Source organism: Protopterus annectens, chromosome 11.part0 (genome assembly GCF_019279795.1).
Source record: "Protopterus annectens isolate FY-2018-M chromosome 11.part0, PAN1.0, whole genome shotgun sequence".
Lineage (NCBI taxonomy): Eukaryota > Metazoa > Chordata > Ceratodontiformes > Protopteridae > Protopterus > Protopterus annectens.
The window spans coordinates 1054961865-1054981622 of NC_056745.1; the positions used below are offsets into that span (position 1 = coordinate 1054961865).

A 19758-nucleotide genomic window follows, 5' to 3' on the forward strand; every position below is an offset into this window, starting at 1 on the left:
TGTTCTGGGGGAGGAGTGAGGTTTAAGAGCAGGCAAGAATTGTGCAATTTATGTATTGTTGGACGGATGACAGTTGTAAAAAAGGCCATATCTGATGCATATGTAAATGGAAATTGTTTAATATGTTTATTTTCTTTTATATTAATGTATATGTGCCTATATCTTAAGTGATAATTTAATAAAGGTGTTAAAAAAATACAGCAGCACTAATAGTGGCCCTAGACATAGTATATGTACAACCATACTCTTCAAGGCAGGTTTAGACACGAGACAGATTAGAAATTGTATTTATTATTTAAGTTTGATGACCGGGGAAGTCCACTGGGCCAAGAAGAGCCCATTTTCAGTGGAGGCCGGGGGAGAAAAGCTCCACAATAATTGCAAGTTACATTTCACATGTTACAAAAAGACATAGTTCATACAGCTAATTAAACATTTACAGATGAGCTCCATGATATTTGCAATTGGCTTGTCACAATGTTACAAAAATGAAAAGACCTAATTCAATACAGAAATTTCAACATTTACATAAAGTGAATATTTCTGTTATAAACTCAGTTGTAGGTTTAACATTTCAAAATATATAGCTACTAGTCATTAGTAGGTTAGGAAACATTATGCATGGAAAGGGTAAAAGTATATTTGAGATCAGAGAGTACAGTATAATAGATATTAGAGATAAAATTAGTTTTTAGTAGGGGAGGGATTGTTTTGGGTGGGATGAAATAATAGTAGAGGCAGTTGGATGAGTCAGTGCAAGGTGGAGTGAGGGGTTTAAGTTGGAGCATGGCATGGGCATTCCCATTTGGAAGAAAGATGAGAGAGTAGCTGAAATTTGAAATTTGTATGGTTAGGTAGGTTGCGTAGGTGTGTGGGGAGAGAGTTCCACTGTTTAGCTAAGGAGTTGGACAGCAGTAGATGTCAGGCAAAAGATTTCTTTCACCGGCTTCTCTGAGAAAAAATTCTTGGAGAAACTCCCATACCCACAGAAGACCATACTCTCTTGGCCAAACTGGATACTGGAACAGCTGCAGAGGACTTGGCTAACCCCTAATCCATGGTGGAATGGACTACACCAGAAGAACCTGGAAAAAACAGTATGTAGACTGAGGAACAACAAATGGCAACTACAGAGCCACCCACCAGTGGCTGAGGCATTGTCTGAGTCTGGAGTATATGCAAGGGCTCTTATTCTGCTGTGTTGTTTTTTACTTTTAGTGGTAGAAGAGACAGCAAGACTATGTAAGAATCCATGCTGTAGCCGAGGAAGAAGCCTGATTGTGACTAAGCACTGCTGGAAAGAGCCAGTCGGAAGGTAAATTGTCAAACAAGTATTCACAATAACACACAGTTACACTTCTCCACATATTCCCTCAAAGATGAAAAGCAGTACACAAAAAGCCTATCAGAACTCTCCCTTTCACAGAAAGTTCACTGAGAGAAAACAAGAAACAAAGGTAAGTTGTCATGAACTGTACACAAGCACTAAATATAAAATACATTTCTAGCCCTAGAATATACTTCCCTTTAATTAAATATAACACCTTCAAATAACATGTCTCAAGCAGTAAAATAATGAAGGTAAGTTGTAATGAAGTGTACAGAAGCACCAAAACAGTCAAATACCATTTTAAATGCATAAAACACTTCCCAATCTTTAAATTCTTACACTTCAGTTAAAATGTCTCAAAAGCAGTACATTTTTCCTTCACACAAACATCCCCTTTCTAAAAACAGCAGCTTCTGACAAGAAACTTCTGGTATTGATAAAACTGTCAGTACACTTTAAAAAAATGCACATTAAAAATATTTAAAATATTTTCTGTGTGGAAGGGTTCCACTATGGGGGCTTATCTATCAGAAATTAAAGCTGTGATAAATTGTTGCTCCTGTGAAGCCTCAAAACTGCTTTCCCTTTAGGTAACAAGAATGTACTGAAGCTGCCTACGCTCTTACTCTACTCTCTAATTGCTGACTTCTATCCAAGGATTAGCTAATCAGCAGTCTGAGTGTAGGTGTGGGAGGGAGCCACAGCTATTTGAAGACTGGCTGGTTGTTGTATCCTGGAGAAGATACAACCCAAACAACCAAAGGCAATTATAAAGATGAACATATACTCAACTGACACTGTCTCTAAACAAGAAAAATGGGACAGCACCTGATGACTACTGCTTATACACTGAAAAAATGAATGGGGTGATCCTGATGGGGGTAGTCCAATGGGAAGACTGTTTAAGAAATCTGGTTCAAACTAACCAAGTACTAAAGTTAGATCATTTAAGTCCTGAAATAAGGATATGCTTCAACAGCCATCTTAAAGAAAGATACATGTAGACGTGTGTGTGTGTGTGTGTGTGTGTGTGTGTGTGTGTGTGTGTGTGTGTGTGTGTGTGTGTGTGTGTGTGTGTGTGTATCCGTGTGTCTGTTTTCATGCACAGATGCATATGTCCTTTTTTTACATTTATAAAGAAAATGCTTACTGAATGACTCTTCCGTGTTGTATATGTATTCTCAATGTCTGAAGAATCTTTCCGGAACTCTGTGAGAGAGGAAGAACTACGTCTTTTACCAAAATTACCAGAAGCATCACTCCCTGTGCAAAAAATAATGTAAAACAGTTAAGATAAAACTGTCACTGCAAACTCAGCAGAATCATATTGCAAACTATTAAATGCAACTACCTGTCTTTGCATTGTTCACTACAGAAACAAATCAATGCTACCTTTGTGGAGGGAAGTAATGTGTGAATGTCACAAATTTCAAACAAATACTTCCAAACCAATCCTGTGGTATTATAAATGAGATAAGTAAGGACTACTGAAGTACAGATATAAGAGTGCTTTCCTCATGTGTAGCTCTTTTAGGAGGAATGTGTGACAATCATTATCAGCAGGACTTCCCTCACTTCATTTGCACCTGCTCATAAACTCCTCAGTTCTCATGCTCACGGAAAACAAGCCTACTTTGGTCCATGCCAGTGTCTTATGCACAAGGTTTAATGAAATTATTTATCCAGGCCAGATCTATTCAAACTTCTCTAACATAACAAAAATTAACTGCAAATACTGCCTTATATAAGTCTTGCTTCAAGTAGTCTATTATCAGACTATGAATAGGGTCAGAAGCACCATCAGGCAGAGCATATGCTCGTCCCTACAAGAAGTTGAAAAAAAGAGATCACCAAGTGGCAGATGCATCATCTCTCAATAGTTGTTTTGTGTTTAAGTCTAATTTCCAGTTATTTCATTCATCTTGATTCACCCTTCATGGGCACAGGCAGTGTTCATTGGTAAATACTAGGTTATCAATCTGTAGACTATCTATTACAAGCCTAGGCAATAACCAGACTTCAGAATGAAACCCTGAGCCTCATTAACACATTCAATAGTTTACCAACCCTCCATAACTCATCCTTTCATATGCACTGTACCCATACCTCTCAACCTCATAGCATAAGAATTCTGGACAAAGTTAAAAACAAGGTACAAAGGCCAAAAATCAGGGAGAGATTTTAAACATTGTTCTTTATAAACTTGGGAAGTTGACAGAATAACTGGTTTTGCATTAGCATGCATTTTCTGAAGGATCCAAAGTCTGAAACTCAAACGTCTGTCAGTATTTAACGATTCCAGTCCTCAATGATTTGCAAGAAAACCACAAATTTTATAAGCAACAGACTAAAAATATGATGCAAAAAAATCAGCAAATTCTATGAAATTCTGGGCAGCTGAGATGTATTAGAAGAGCCAACTCACTGGTATGCCAGTGTCATTAATGGAATGTGTTAAGCCAAGTGACATCACTGCTGTTGCCACATTCATCAATCATCCCCCACAACGACAACTCCCTGCTGCACCAGCACCATGTGGAAGTAAGACTCAGAGTCTGCAAAAGTATGGGTCACAGAGTTACGCCTTCAGGCTAGTCTAAACTGGTCAGGGAAGGAAATGGTACTTGCTGTCTTACTATAACATGCTAAGTGAAGTGGAGGAATTCAAAAACAAGGTAATGGAGTACTAAACAATGAACCTGCCACCCTGTTTAGTGTGTGTGCAACTGCTTAACGGAATAGGTTTTAATTATATCAACAAACTGCTGTATTGCTGTTTCATGCTATGATGCCCCTGCACTGGCCCAGTAATCAAGGAGCCTCAACCCTCACCACTAACACCAGTGACGGATGTGCACATTGGGAGGATGACAAGTACACACACAGTAAAGTACAATTTTCCCTTAAGCGCATCACAGTCTAGGGCTGGTTCTCCCTCTCTCTCTCTCTCTCTCTCTCCAGATCTTCAATAAGACTCCCCACTGGCACAGCTATAGGGTTAAGATCTTAGCCGAGTGGTCAAGCCAAAACCTCTAGCACCCTCTCTGTCCAACCAGTGCTTCCTGTCCCTGCCCAAGTAGATGACACACACACTTTGAGATCTGATTTATATACAAACACATGGACACTCCTGGGGAAGGCTGGCGCAGGTTCACTAACTATGCCCCCCTTCTGCCACGACAATAAGGTAGAAATCACTGCCACCAACCACTACTTATCAGCTATTATAAGGCCCTTACCAGAGGATGACCAAGTCTACTGTGTAATGGTACTGTTATCCAAATGGTAAGTGTGTCCAAGACTTGAAGGCTATTTAGGAGGGGCATGTACAGTGTTACCAATTACATATATATATATATATATATATATATATATATGCAAGTACTATAAGACCTTAAATATCTCTAACAAACCCAATTCAAATGTTTAAATATATATTTAATAATAAATAATAAAAGAACAAGACAATATTCAATAACTCAATACAGAATCACAGGAAATATTTTAAAACAACATTGCAGGACAGTCTCTCATAAATGCAGAAAACATTTAGACTATCTTGCTATATTGCTATCTATCTCTAAGAGAAATACTATGATCTAAGTTTTACTTACAGAGCAAAAACAAGTGCTGGTGAGAGGATGTTGCCAGATTCAAGGCAAGATACAAAATGCCCAGACTTTTTCTCTGAGATAGTTCTTAAGTTACTATCAAACATTTCAGGTGGGTCATCTCAGATTACATAATTCTTGAGTCACCTCTACCTTAGTTCTCAGGCTAACAGGAACCAACACAATTTAACATATCTGTCAAAAATACTTATCACTCAGATGTACAGCTGCTAGGAAGTCACAGAACTATACAAAAACACTTTACAAGGGAAACATAGTAATTTTCTCTGTCTCAAGACAATAGAAAGAAACCCCTAGCACTAGACATCCTGTCTCTTAGCTGAAATTAACTTTATAACACATCATAAAACTCTTTACTTATTTTCTTAGAGTTTGCAAATTAACTGTGTATATTCCAGCCTTTACCATCAACACATACATTTGCATAGGCTTGTGGTTTATACACATTTCTGCTCTTTTCCAGCAGGGTGCACTGTGGTTACATTCTTGAAATTTTGCACAGAACATATAGTTTTCTTACATTTGTAAGGCAAGAATACAAATCATATTACTATTCACAAATGACAGAATTATTTACAAAATTCTAGATGACTGGGCTGGCAGCCTTCACAATCCCCCCTTGAAAAATGAAGCTAGTTTTTCAAGTGACCCTTGGAAAAACATTGGTTGAGAGGGTTAAGCCTATCTGGGAATACTTTAACCCATTCCCTTGTCTTGACAGCCCATCTACATTGACATTGCTAACCCCACTGTGGTGCCGCACTGTCATATTATATGCTTGCAACCCTGGGCTCCACCTTAGTAACTTGTCATTTTGCTGGCTGGCTTAATGTAACCATGTGATCTGTAACTACAGTGAATTTTCTTCCATACAGTTAAGGATGGAGTTTCTGCTACCTACAGTATGGCTAGACATTCCTTTTCTGCAGCTGCATAGCATTCCTCCTCCCTGGGTTGGAGCCTATGACTGAGATAAACCACTGGGTGCTCCTCTCCCTCTGAAGAAATCTGGCAAAGTACAGCCCACACCCCATGTTTTAAAGCATCCACTTACACAACAAATTTGCTGTAATCTGGACTGGCTAATGCTGCCCTACAGCATACTCTCTAGCTCAAACATTCCTGTCATACCACACCTTTTTCTGCTGTTGGGTTTCCACCAGCTTCTCCTGAGCCAAGCCCATGAGTTCCCTGAGTCTTGTCCTGAGGTTTAGAATATATGCCACAACAGACTCCTTGTGGGATTCACACTCATCCTCCCACTTATCTCAAATTAAATCTAGAGGTCCCCTCCTATGCCCATACAACTTAAAGGGTGAAAAACCTGCGGATTCCTGGGCAACCTCTCTGTGAGCAAACAGATGGGGCAAATATTTGTCCCAATCCCTTGAAGTGGAATGCAAATGCCTGTAGCATGGTCTTGAGCGCAGAGTGTAACCTCTCAACAAGAACATTAGTCTGGGGATGGTAGGGGGTAGTCTTTAGATGCTTCACCCCACAGTACTTCCACAGACAAGTCAGCAGGTCTGAGATGAAACTGTAACCTCTGTCCGTCAGTATTTCTTTTGGGAAACTTACCCTGCTGAAAATCTCTAACAAAGCATTTGCCACCTTTTGTGCCTCAATGGCTTTTGTGCCTCAATGGAGGACAGAGCCACTGCCTCAGGGTATCTGGTAGCATAATCTACTACCACTAGGATATACGTTTTTCCTGTGGAACTTGGGGTACTCAGAGGCCCCACAATATCCATAGCTACCCACTGAACTGGCTCCTCAATCACAGGCAAAGGCATCAAAGGAGCTTTCACCTTGTCTCCTGCCTTGCCTACCTTTTAGCACTGCTCACAGGTTCTGAAGTACCCTGTTACATCTCTGGAAATCCCAGGCCAATAGAAGTTCTGCATAACATTGTCTCTTTGTACATTTTATGCCCATGTGACCTGCAAAGGGAATATCATGGGCTATGGCTAGAAGTGCCAGATGATAGGCTCTAGGCACTACCAACTGCTATATTCTCTCACCCTCTAGCCCTCCCTCAGGGATCTACTCTCTATATCGTAACCCTTTGTCCCGGTATACAGATTCCCCTTTCCCTTGAGAATCAGATGCCTCCCTAGTTACCTCTCTCAGGCCTTGTAATGTAGGGTCTGAGAGCTGAGCTTGTCTCAACTCTTTCTTTGCAACCCTTCATAGCTCCCCTTCCACAGGAAGTCCGATATCCTCTGACAGCTGTGCCTCACTGTCAGCCCGGGTACTACTACTCACTTCTGCCCTTTCAGACACTCTGTCCAAGAGAAAATCAGTACCAACAAGCAGTTGTGGCTCACCTTCAGTCTCACTGCTACAGGGTAGCTCCTTCCCTGAAGTAACCACCTCACCAGTCCTAGCTGCAAGAGTGTGGTCTGTCTGGGTCTCCCCAGGCTACCAGATCTTCATGCTTGTCTCCAAGCCTGACTGTGTGTAACTGCATAAACACATGGTACTGCATTATCAAAATAATTCCCTATCAGGACAGCTGCAGGGGTGTCCTCAAACACACCAACTTGCTGGCTTCCTTTTCTATCCTCCCAGTCAAGGTGAACCCTAGCCAAAGGTATTTGGAATGGGGTCCCTCCTAAAGCTCTGACTAGAGTAGACTGCCCAGGCAAGCAGTGCTCCTCTGTAACCATTGCAGGTTTCACAACGGTTATGTCAGAGGCTCTGTCTCTCTTAGCAATTGTGTCTTTGCCAATCACTAAGATAAGATATAACCTCTTGTGGTAGTCTGGTACCCCTGTTGTCTCCAGACAACCTACTGTTGGCATTTTGTCATTCTCACTTACTGGCTCTCCCACCTTTTGTTCCCCACCTTGCCTCCATGGACATCTATATGCTACATGGCCTTACTGATTGCATTTAAAACATTTAATCCTAGATCCTGGATGAGTACATGGACTACTGGCTTCCCCTGCTACTGGCAGATTCTGTTGGGGAAGTCTGGGCTGCCCACCATGGGTTCCCTTAGACCCTTGAGCAGCACTGGGTGTCCCTTTCCTGTGCTGGGATGCCCTGCTTGCTAGGTATAGGTCTCTCTTCTTTGCCAACTCATCTACAGTAAGGCATTGTCTATCAGCTAACCAGATCCTCATGTCCTCAGGCAAAGTGCTAAGGGCTTGTTCCCTCACCAAAAGGTCTGCCAGCCCTTCAAAAGTGGTGACCTAACATCCACTCACCCATCCATGAAAATAAGTGCTTAGTTCAGCAACATATTCACACAAACTTTCATCTGCCTTGTATCTATGCTCACGAAACATTTTCCTATAAGCTTCAGGTGTTAACTTAAAAAATTCTAGCAAACAGTTCTGTACAACATTATAATTTAAAGAGTCATTATCAGACAGTTTGGAAAGAAGAGTTACAGCTTTACCATGGGGTAAGGGGGTCAGGAACCGTACCCAGAGCCCTTAGTCAACATCAAACTGTTTACATACCCTCTTCAAACATATGAATGAAACTATCAAAATTATCCCACTCTGTATGTTGTGGAAGAAATTTACTGACCTTTGTTGCTTCTGGGGTTCAGTTACTCCCTTCCCCATTACCTCCATGACTTTGGCAAAGAGTCAGCATCTCATTTTCATGCTACCTCAGCCACTTCTTCTCCTCAGCTTCCAGGCGTAGCAGTTTCTCATTTTCCTCAATCTCTCTGTTGCTTCTATTTCCACACGCTTGGCCTCTAGCTAAAGTCTTTTTAACTCCAGATGGATTTTTAAGTCCTCTGTGGAAAGGTTGAGCTGTCCATTTTCTGGGAGTTGTACATAACCATCCCCACGGCCAGTCTGATTGTCCTCCTGGTTATTATTCTCTGATGGAGCTGTGACTAAAGCTGCAATCATGTCTGCCTCAGTCAGGTTGGCATACACCAGTCCTTTGGCCTGGCACATCTCAGCCAACTGGCTCCTTGTCAGCTTGCCTGCTCTCCCTGACTAAGCTAACAAAAGAAATAAAACAACTGTGATATGAACTCTGAATGTTCACTTTGTGGCTGATTGAAAGCACAAAAACACCTTCAGTGACCACTGTACACAAGCTACAGGAATTCAATATCCACGCCACTGCAAGACAATTAATATGTGATGTGGCTATCCCACCACTGCCAAACAATTAATATGTGATGCCCCAGCAATGGCCCAGTAACCAAGGAGCCTCAATCCTCACCACTAACACCAGTGAGGGACGTGCACACTGGGAGGATGACAAGTACACACACAGTAAAGTACAATTTTCCTTAAGAGCACACAGAGATCACAATCAGCCTGGGGCTGTTTTTACCCCTCTCTCTCCAGATCCCCCATAAGACTCCCCACTAGCACAGCTATAAGGTTAAGATCTCAGCCAAGTGGTCAAGCCAAAACCTCCAGCAACCTCTCTGTCTAACCAGTGCTTCTTGTCCCTGCCCAAGTAGCTCACACACACACACACACACACACACACACACACACACACACACACACACATACTTTGAGACTTGATTTATATACAAACACACAGACACTCCTGTGGAAGGCTGGCACATGTTCACTAGATATGCTCCCTTCTGCCAAGACTATAAGGTAGAAATTACTTTTACCAACCACTATTTATCAGCTACTATAAGGCCTTTCCCAAAGGGTGACCAATTCTACTGTGTAATGTTACTATTATCCAAATGGTAAGTGTGTCCAAGACTTGAAGGCTATTTAGGAGTGGCCTGTACAGTGTTATCAAATACATATGCAAGTACGCTAAGAGCTTAAATATCTCTAACAAACCAGCCCCAATTAAAAGGTTTAAATATATATTTATTAATAAATAATAAAAGAACAAAACAATACTCAATAACTCAATACAGTGACAACAGAGTTCAGAATCACAGGAAATATTTTAAAACAACATTGCAGGACAGTCTCACATAAATACAGAAACATCCATACTAATCTTGCTATATTCCTATCTCTAACAGAAACACTATGATCTAAGTCTTACTTACAGAGCAAAGACAAGTGCTGGTGAGAAAATGTTGCCAGATTCAAGACAAGATACAAAATGCCCAGACTTTCTCTCTGAGACAGTTCTTAAGTTACTATCAAACATGTCTGCTGGTCATCTTATATTACATTATTCTTGTCACCTCTCTTTTTGTTCCCAGGCTAACAGGAACCAACAGAATATAACATATGTCTGTCAAAAATGCTTATCTCTCAGATGTACAGCTGCTAGGAAGTCACAGAACAATAAAAAAAAAAACACTTATGTGAAACCTAGTAATTTTCTCTGTCTCAAGACAATAAAAAGAAACTCCTAGCACTAGACATCATGTCTCTTAGCTAAGATAAACTAACTTTATAACACATCGTAAACTTCTTTACTTACTTTCTTAGAGTTTTCAAGTTAACTCTGTATATTCCAGCCTTTACCATCAACACATACATTTGCATAGGTGTGTAGTTTATATGCATTTCTGCTCTTTTCCAGCAGGGTGCACTGTGGTCACATTCTTGAAGCTCAGTACAGCACATATAGTTTTCTCACATTTGTAAGGCAAGCAAATGACAGAGTTATTTCCAAAATTCTAGCTGGCTAAGCTGGCAGCCTTCACACATGCTTTACACAGTTTTTTGCTGACGGTCACAAAAAGTGGCAATTCTTTATTTGAGACACTGTATGTAACCATATCCACAAAATGTTAAGAACATTTTTATGTATTTTTTTATTTTATTTTACATTTGTTGACCGGGCTAGTCTAACTGGATATATGTCCATTTTCAGTAGAGGCCCGGGGAGATAAGCTCCAAGACATGGTCGAAATACAATAATATAAGTACAAACAAATAAAAAATAAGAAGTAAAATCTAATATTCTAGTAAAAATAGCAATTTCCCAATACATCAACAATGGTAATGTGTATTTCAGCACAGAGGTTGTAACAGGATGTAACACTGAGGTAAAAAGTCACAAACAGTGCAAACTGAAAGAACTTAGATAACAATACAGGTTAAGTCAGAGGAAGATAAAAGGAAATAATTTTACTAAAAAAGAAAAAAAGAAAATCATCAGTAATTGCAACATGTGAATTACAGCAGAAAGGTTAAGCAGGATCTAACACTGAGGACCTTCAGTATAACACAGTGCTATTTTTAAGTATGGTGACATAGTATAGGTTAAGTCAGAAGTGAAAAAAGGGAGTTTGAAGTGTAGTATTGTAGCAAAGGATTTGCTTAAGAAAAGATATATAAAGAGGAATAGACATAGTGATAAAAGGTAGATCAGAAAAATATAATAAGGTGGGAAAATGAAGTAGAGGATAGTAAGCAGTGGATAGGTAAGTCAAGTTAGTAGAGGTAGATGACTAATCTGGTCTGGAGCAGTTCATACCATCCAGAACACTGAATTTAATTTGAATTGTTGTGCATCCTGCAATAGGACCAGCAGTAACTGATGGCATGTGGAATAACTCACAGATATAATATTGTATGGCAACCTGTTTCTTTACACTTCTCAGTTCTAGATTCAGGTTCGAATAATTTTTAAAACTAATTTATAACAAGTGTAATCGAACAATGTAACAAGTCGTATATAGTAGCACTACAAACTGAGTATGCTGTTATTATATTGAAATTCAGCAAGATGTTAAGTGACAGCACTACTACACTCTGTGAAATTAACAACTGCATCACAATCATCTGGGGGGGGGGGCTATGGATAAATAGCTATTTGGCTGCAGATATGACTGAAAAATAGTACATATTATGTACCAATCTCACAGTCCCCTAATGGGGTCAATACTTAGTGTGCATAAACAGTTCTGCTGGTATAGAAGGATAAAAGCCAAACTACAGCCCAGACAACCAGAGTATGATTAGTGGTTTGGGTGCATGCAGAAGCAGCTGTGTGGAAGATGGGCATGGCTATCCAGGGCAGGAATGTGTGAACTGCTTCTATCCACTGGTACAATACCTCAGGGTGGAGAACACTGTAAAGGATGACTTTGGGGCATATGTTTAGTCATCCAGGTACTGCGGCACACAAACACACACACTTTTGTTAACAGGGAAAGCTCACTGGACACAAATGTCATTTTTCAAGGGCAATCCAGGAGGACTGGCTAGTCAAGTGACTTGCTGTGAGTCATATACCAGGTAAATGGAGGTAGAAGAAATCAAATATGAACCCTTGAATACAGGAAGCAATTTGCTAGCAGCTCCAATTGTGAGTGCACATGAGCATGCATTTGCATTTGGAAGGGTGTTGTGATCTTGTGTTGGTGCTGGTCACTTGCTCTCTTCCACCCAGAAGAAAGGTAAGAGACATCTAATAAAACTTTATTGCTGGGATGCTGCTGAAGGCACAAACCACCCTCAAGGCTGCCTGTGCCACAGTCATAAGTCCTGGAATGTACTCGATGGTATTATTTAATATGTTACTGCTTAATCAATTAATTGTTAATTGATTAATTAATTGAAGACGGAGCAACTTACAAAAGCAGTTTTGTTTGTAGGCACTTCACTCTGAAGAAGCCCACGGAATGATGGGTGAAAGCACTCAGTATGTCTTCGATGCAATAAACGGCTGGTGTAACGTTTGGCAGTGTCGTGGAGTTTTTACTTATAAGTCCTGAACAGCTCTTAACCCAGTACTGGGGACACCTAATACAGTGGGAATAAATGGACAGAGTCAGACTGGAGAAGGCCTGATGGTTAGCAGGCACGGATGCAAAAAAACACTTAGCAAAATAAGGGCATGTGTCTGTGTGGTGCTGGTGGTGTTTTTTTTTTTTTTTCTTGATTCATGGGCTTCTGCTCTGTCATCATTACTGATAACACTTGGACACGGTAGCTGATCTTGCTTCTGTGCTAGTGCTAGGAAGATAAAGTTGCACAGATGCACAAAAATCTTCACTGCGTGCAGTTTTACTCCCTTAATGCCTATATGTTGGACCTTGACTTTCTTTTACCAGAATAAGGCCCAAACTGGTGAAATTACAAGATCAATTCCTTTTCTGTCTGCAGCAAATGGGACCCAGTACTTCATATCCATGTGTGTGTCTGTATATATCCTCAAGGCTCTATTCTCGATGCACTGCTCTAACATTTTCATCAACAGCCTATATACTTTCTCTCAGCAAGCTTGACTTAATTCAGTATTCAGACAACTCAACTCTTATCTGCTCATCTGACAGGCCACTGCATCTACAAGTCACGATGCAAGATGCCTTGTGGCTACATCAAAACCAACTTTTACTTAATCCTTCAAAAAAAAAAAAAAAAAACTGCTACTATTTTTTTCCAAAGTCCCATGCCAATAATAAAAGTAACTTTCACATTACTTGTCTACACAATACAGCTAATGAAGTAGTTACTCATATCAAATTGTTTGGTGTCACCACAGATGGCACCTTAAAGTTCGGTCTTCACATACAAAACTGTAAAAAAACATCAAAAGCTAGGTCTGTTATATACAGTAAAAGAATTCATTGCTCCTTCTAGAAGAATCACCCTATCTTTTACCGTCTTCTCTATGGCTTACCCTATTTTGACTAACATCCAGATCTCTCTTAAATTACAACTGGACAAATGCTATAATAAGATAGCTAGATTTGCAGCAAACTTGTCACACAGAGATCATCACTGCTCTGCATTACATGCTGTCAGCTGGATAGAACTCCCACATCAATTAGCCCATGCTCCACTTCCTTTTCTTCTTTCGGCTTTTCCCAGTTAGGGGTCGCCACAGCGGATCACCTGTCTGCTCATGATTGGCAGTGGAATTTTACAGTGTCGAGTTGCCAGCCCGGCACCCAACCTTCCACAGAAGGCACACACGCACTCACACCTCGGGCCAATTTAGAGTGTCCAATCCACCTACTACATGTCTGCTATACAACTCTTCTACCTGCCCTTTTATCTCCTCAGTACTTCATCACTATCTTCCAAATCACCAGCTGTGCTCTCAAGAAAAAATCCTGCTTGAAATCTATAAACAAAAAAAAAAGTATGGGACAAAGTCTATACTCACAATGCATAGCTATTCTGTTGACCTCTATCCCAAATTTCATCAGAACAACTACATCAAGCCTATATGTATTTACATCACCTTTCAAAAGAATTTCTCATTAATTCATGACTATGCCCATGCACATCTCCTGTACTGTCAATAAATACTTTACATTCTTACTAACTATACTATCGATACCCTTTCAGTACTTGCCTTCTCCTCATTCTTGGGGGGGGGGGGTTTGCATCATCTTTGTTTTTATTATTTCCTAGCATAGCAGACTATGCTTCTAAAACTTTTGTATGTACTGAATGTCATATTTAATTCTAGTTTTCTTTTTTTCTTTTATTATTACATCACTGATGTTTCCTCATGCTTTATTGTATCCTACATATTTCACTGCCAAAACATATGCATACATGCTTTTTAATTACATCTATATTTATTTATTTATTTTTTTATTTGATGTTAATTAATTCTCTGGAGTTTTTCTCCTCAGGCTACTAAATGGGTAGGACTTCCCCTGTAAACAAATATCAACAAGTAGACAAATAAATAAATAACATTAAAAGAATGAAAAGTAATTATCCAGCCTCAAGGATAGTGAAAAATCCTTAAGGAAAATATAAAGCATAAAAAAGCAAACATAAGTGTACAGGAACAATTACTCTTTGATATCAGCATTCAAATTATCAATATAGATAGTTGTCAAAACTTCTTTTGCAAGATTTGGGCCACGGATCATTCTGCATTCATTTTAAAAATAACAAAACAGTATGCAAGCTGGTATTGCTTGTTTAAACCATGGTTTATTAAGGTAAATAGAAATGAGCACTTTTATCATTGTCAGAGCTTTATGATCATAAGTTCTATATATCAGTAATCAAAATTATAGACTTTTCTATTCTCCATATAAAACAGTATGTAAATTAGAGAAAAGATTTTAATCCAAGAGCAGTTCAACAGATTACATTCAGCCGTAGTATATCCATAGTTTGCATCTTTACTGTGAGTGGCTTTTTTACTCCTTATCTAAGTAAGTAAGAAGTCACTGTGCGCCTGGCTATTGATCAGTGTGCTAGGTATATAGCCTACTAAATAAGCATCCAACCCTACACTTTTTTCACATGACTGTAACATAAGATAGTATGACTACACCACCTCTTTGGTGTAGCCATAACCCCTACTAAAAACTTCACCACAATTCAAATACTAGAAAACAAAGTATGCAGATCTGCTACACACTACCCAAGAAATTAGCACAACTGTATAACACTAAAAAAGACAAACTGCCTCCTAGTTAGTTAAGGAGTAGACCTGTTCCTAGGATCACTATTGTTCAAACTCCTACTTGTTGTCCACGGCCCTAAGTTTTTTTTTTTTTTTTTTCTTTCTTTCGCTTAGGGAACTCATACTCTGATTGACCAATGGATGCCATCCCAAGATGGGAAGCAGATTGCTGACTAAGGTGCTTAGACAAGATTTCGGCCCTACATCTTATAGTCATAGTATTGAAAAGGGCATGCAGACAGCAATTTAGGACATTGTGGTTTAGGCATAAAGTGACACACAAAGTATGAAAGTCTCTGTGTGGAATTTGTTTAGCACAATAAAGACAATTGTTAACTTTATCTGACATGCGTCCCAGGTAAGAAAAAGAGTTCCCCAATGGGGTACTTGGCTTTAGAAAAATGTCTCACTCAGGTGCAGACCAAGCAAAGCACTCACACCTGCTTCAGGCTCTGATGGCAAGAAAGACTGATGTCATGGCATTGGCTGGCTCACTTTATACTCAGCTGTCGTAATGTCAGGGTAGGGCATCCACCAGCTTAGGAAGGAGGGAGTTTTTACTCTGGTAGTCAGGCCGACAAAGGGCTTCCAAAGCAGGAAATCCATAAGTCAGGACTGCAACAGTGAGGCATGAGGAACATTACCCAATTACAAGACTGAATCTAAACAGTGTACAAATAACTTTATGTTCTTAATTTGCATATATCTATTATTAATCAATGCACATGGTCTGTATTACATCCATGCTATGATTTTGTAGTATCTCTGAACTATAACTTCATGAAAACAGGTTTTTGGACATCATATTCATCTGACTATTGAATGAATGAATGAATGAATGAACGAATAAAAAAGAAAGAAACTTTATGGCACTGACAATTTCTTTAAACAGCTAAATGGAACTGTCTCTCATATATTTAAAAAGGGTACCATTTGAAATGTCAGGACCCGCTAGAGCGAGTCAAAAAACATGTAGACTGAATGGCCGAAAGATTGGACTTAAATATACTAAGTCGGAAATGCCATTTCTCAGAATATTCCCTTTTCTCAGAGAGGTATGCAGATCTCGGAATTAGTATATATGAGTATGAGGGGGGCATGGGGGACTTTCCCCCATGCAAAAATAAGTTTAATGAGAAGAGCAATTTTTGAGATTTGCTCTTCTCTTGTGTTTTTGGTCTTCTTTTTTCCCCCAGCTTGTCAGCACTCGGAATTTTGAGTGCCGACATTTCAAAAGGAAGCCATTTAAAAGACTTCACTCATTTAAAGCATATAAATATAACAGCAATAATAATAATAATAACTATATATATATATATATATATATATATATATATATATATATATATAAACTGTACAGTAATCGTGTGCAGTATGCACACAGTTATCACACACACTTTATGAACCACAGACTAAAAAACCTAAAAAGAATGATGTATTGTTTTTTATGTGATTTTTACCCACATGGCTGTTGACCATGAAGTCTCACATCAGTTGGACATGCCCCATTCATTCTCTAATTGGGAATTTCACTTGAAATTAGTTTGAGAATTGCCCAAAGGGGACCACTGTGCAAGCAGACATGATGGTGCTCTATGCCCTTGCCTGCATCCTGGCAAAGAAAGCATCTGGGGTAATCTAATCCTGCCAATGTGTGAGTATGACACGTGACATGAGTCAATGCGCAGCCCCAGTACTTTCAATATGTGAGAGCATGCTTTCACATACTTATGTTGAAGATCAGCACTAGGCAGTGGCTCTGTCAGCCTACCTACAGTGCTTTCCACACGTGAGTGCTTGCTTTCACATACCCATGTTAAAGATCAGCAATGGACAGTGGCTCTGTCAGCCTCATATCTACAGTGCTTTCCTCATGTGAGTGCATGCTTTCACATACCCATGTTGAAAATCAGTACTAGGCAGTGGCTCTGTGAACCTCATGTCTACCCCTAACACACACGTGCATTAGCACCCTTCTTTGAAGGAACTGTGGCACTGCATGGCTGTCTCAACTTTGCCCTTCCCTCAATAATGGGCAATGGGCATGCTTATCTTCTCCTGCCTGCTCTATTAGACACCCAAGCCACTAATCAAACTTGGGTTGCCTGGGGTGTAGTCAAGCCTCTGTCCTTCTACCACCACTGGAGCTAATTTAAATAATCTACATTTATCCATACATTAAACTACTTGTCAGTAATCAAAAGAATGCCCTTTTAGTATTATTTATGCTTGTTCTTTACATTATTTTACTATAATCATGCAAAATAAAAGCTTCACTTTTTTAATTAAATATACAGTTGCAACGGTCATGTGAACAGCACTGCCCTAGAATGCCCATGCCTCAGAATACTTTGGTATGCATTCATTTGATGTACACAACAGGAAATGTACATAAATGAGAATGACTGCATCTACAGAACAAGAGACCACAGGCAAAAACTGAAAAGCAGCATACCATCACTGTCAAGATCATCTCCTGTATAGAAAACACCATCTGATGAAGGATCCACAAAGAACATCAAGTCATCATTTTTGTCCAATGTATCTTCACTGCTGCTCTCATCAGTTTTATTCACAGGTAAGTCCATTAATGTTTGCTTCATCTGATATTTTAGAACAATTCTTACCAAAGCAGCAGCAACACCTGCAAAATAAAAAGCAATGCATGAAGAGTTATTCCTAATATGTCATATATAAAGTAAACAGTTCCCAAAACACATTTGAAATCCCCTCACACAACTAAAAAGAGGGAATAACTGCTCATAAAAGTATCCAAGAAATATGCAGATGGATACACTCTGTAAAACTTTATGAAAACTTTCATCTCATTAGCATTAAAAAAGTCTTCTTCTAGATGACGATATTCTGGAAGACTGAGCCCAGCTCTGTGGCTTTGATAGATAACCCTCTGAATATGACCCAATAAAGAACTGAAAGGGCAGGGGGGATACCAATGAGTGGCCAACACTAGTTCATCCATCCTGAAGACAGGAGGACATGGCTTCTTTTGGCTGATGGACAACATGGAAATGAAAGCTGCATGACAGTGAAACATCTAGGAGAGGGGGCACAAGCTTGGCACTGCCAAGTATGTGACGGTAGCCTTTGTTAGTGCATGAACGTTAGCATGCACGCACACAAGGAAAGAGCAACATGTCCCACAGTGAAGAGTTAGGGCTCAACAGAAACACCTCAATTATTCATGCAAATTACTTCTTCCTGAGGAATAGCTCACTGACAGGCCAAGATAAGTGGCAGCAGTGGGAGATGAGGTACAGACAGAACTGCTGGTGATAGCGGCCCTCCCCTGTAAGTCTCTAGGGTAGTCTGGGAGGTTGGTGGCAAAAAGGCTAATGGTCCATAGATGGTATACAAATATCCTTCATGTTTGCTTGGATGACAGATCCCTCCAATCAGCTCTTGCCCATGTCAGTGGCCATGTGTCACTGACAGTGAATGAAAGAACTGAGATTCACCGTGGGGTGCTGATGGTTAGTAGGTAAAAAGCATATAGACATTTCTACATGACTGTCCCCAAATTACGGACTGTTTTTGAGTACCTTTACTCACTGTATATAAATGCTTATATTTCCAAAACAATTGGACATTTTTTCATGCAAATTTCAAGTAATGCTGCTGGTGTATCTACAAAATCAAGACGAGCAGCTCTACTTTGAATTTTAAAGGGGAAAAACATTATTTTATTTCATTTTATGCCACAACATATACAAAGAATAAATATGTCACTTGTTTACAGAAATATACATTAAAAAAACACCTTCACTGAATTATCTAATATACATTAAAAACACCTTTATTGAATTATCTATCACTTGTGACATGGGCAAATTTACATTTGTATAAAAGTAATCAAACCATATTAAGTTTACGTTTACAAACATTATCTGTCATATATATCGTTCTACAATATAATCAATCTAACATTACATAAATTGTTCAATTCCTCCCTTATTTTAAACCTCACTCCTCATCCAAAACATTTTTCTGCAGGTATTGTTCCCATAATTTCCATTTTTTTTTCTATGCAAGATCCCATTACCTGTTCTTTTATCTCTGTTCCAATATTCACTACTTAAAGTATGGCTGGTTTAGACTCTGATTTCCATTTTCTAGTAATTGATTTTTTTTTTTTTTTTTTTGGCAGCCACCAGAATTCTGTGTCTCAATTCAAAACAATGATTTACTTAGTTACACTCATTTGCTCATCCAGTATTCCTGACAGAGTACTCTGTAGGGAATTTTTAAAGTCTGCCAACTCACTACACTCTGTAAACATATGCTCCCAGGTACCGCTTTCTCCCAATTACACCTCCAACACTCACCCATCTACATGAGGAAAAAAATCTTTGGAGTCTGCTTGGGGTATAAAAGTACCTAAGCAAACACTTCCAGGCAAAAATCCTAAATCTTCTAGACTTTGTTGTATATTTGGGAACCATACATATGTCCTCACATTGTTTCTTTGTAAACTGA

The 19758-nt window shown here is 39.4% G+C and overlaps 1 protein-coding gene across 1 annotated transcript in view; it reads right to left on the reverse strand.

Moving 5' to 3' along the window:
- Positions 1-19758, reverse strand: part of LOC122815022 (leucine-rich repeat serine/threonine-protein kinase 2-like) — a 2570681-nt gene that overhangs the window by 1801501 nt on the left and 749422 nt on the right. The window contains 2 exon segments of the mRNA XM_044087274.1: positions 2481-2593; positions 17720-17908. Of these exon segments, the coding sequence (XP_043943209.1) occupies positions 2481-2593; positions 17720-17908 (302 nt within the window).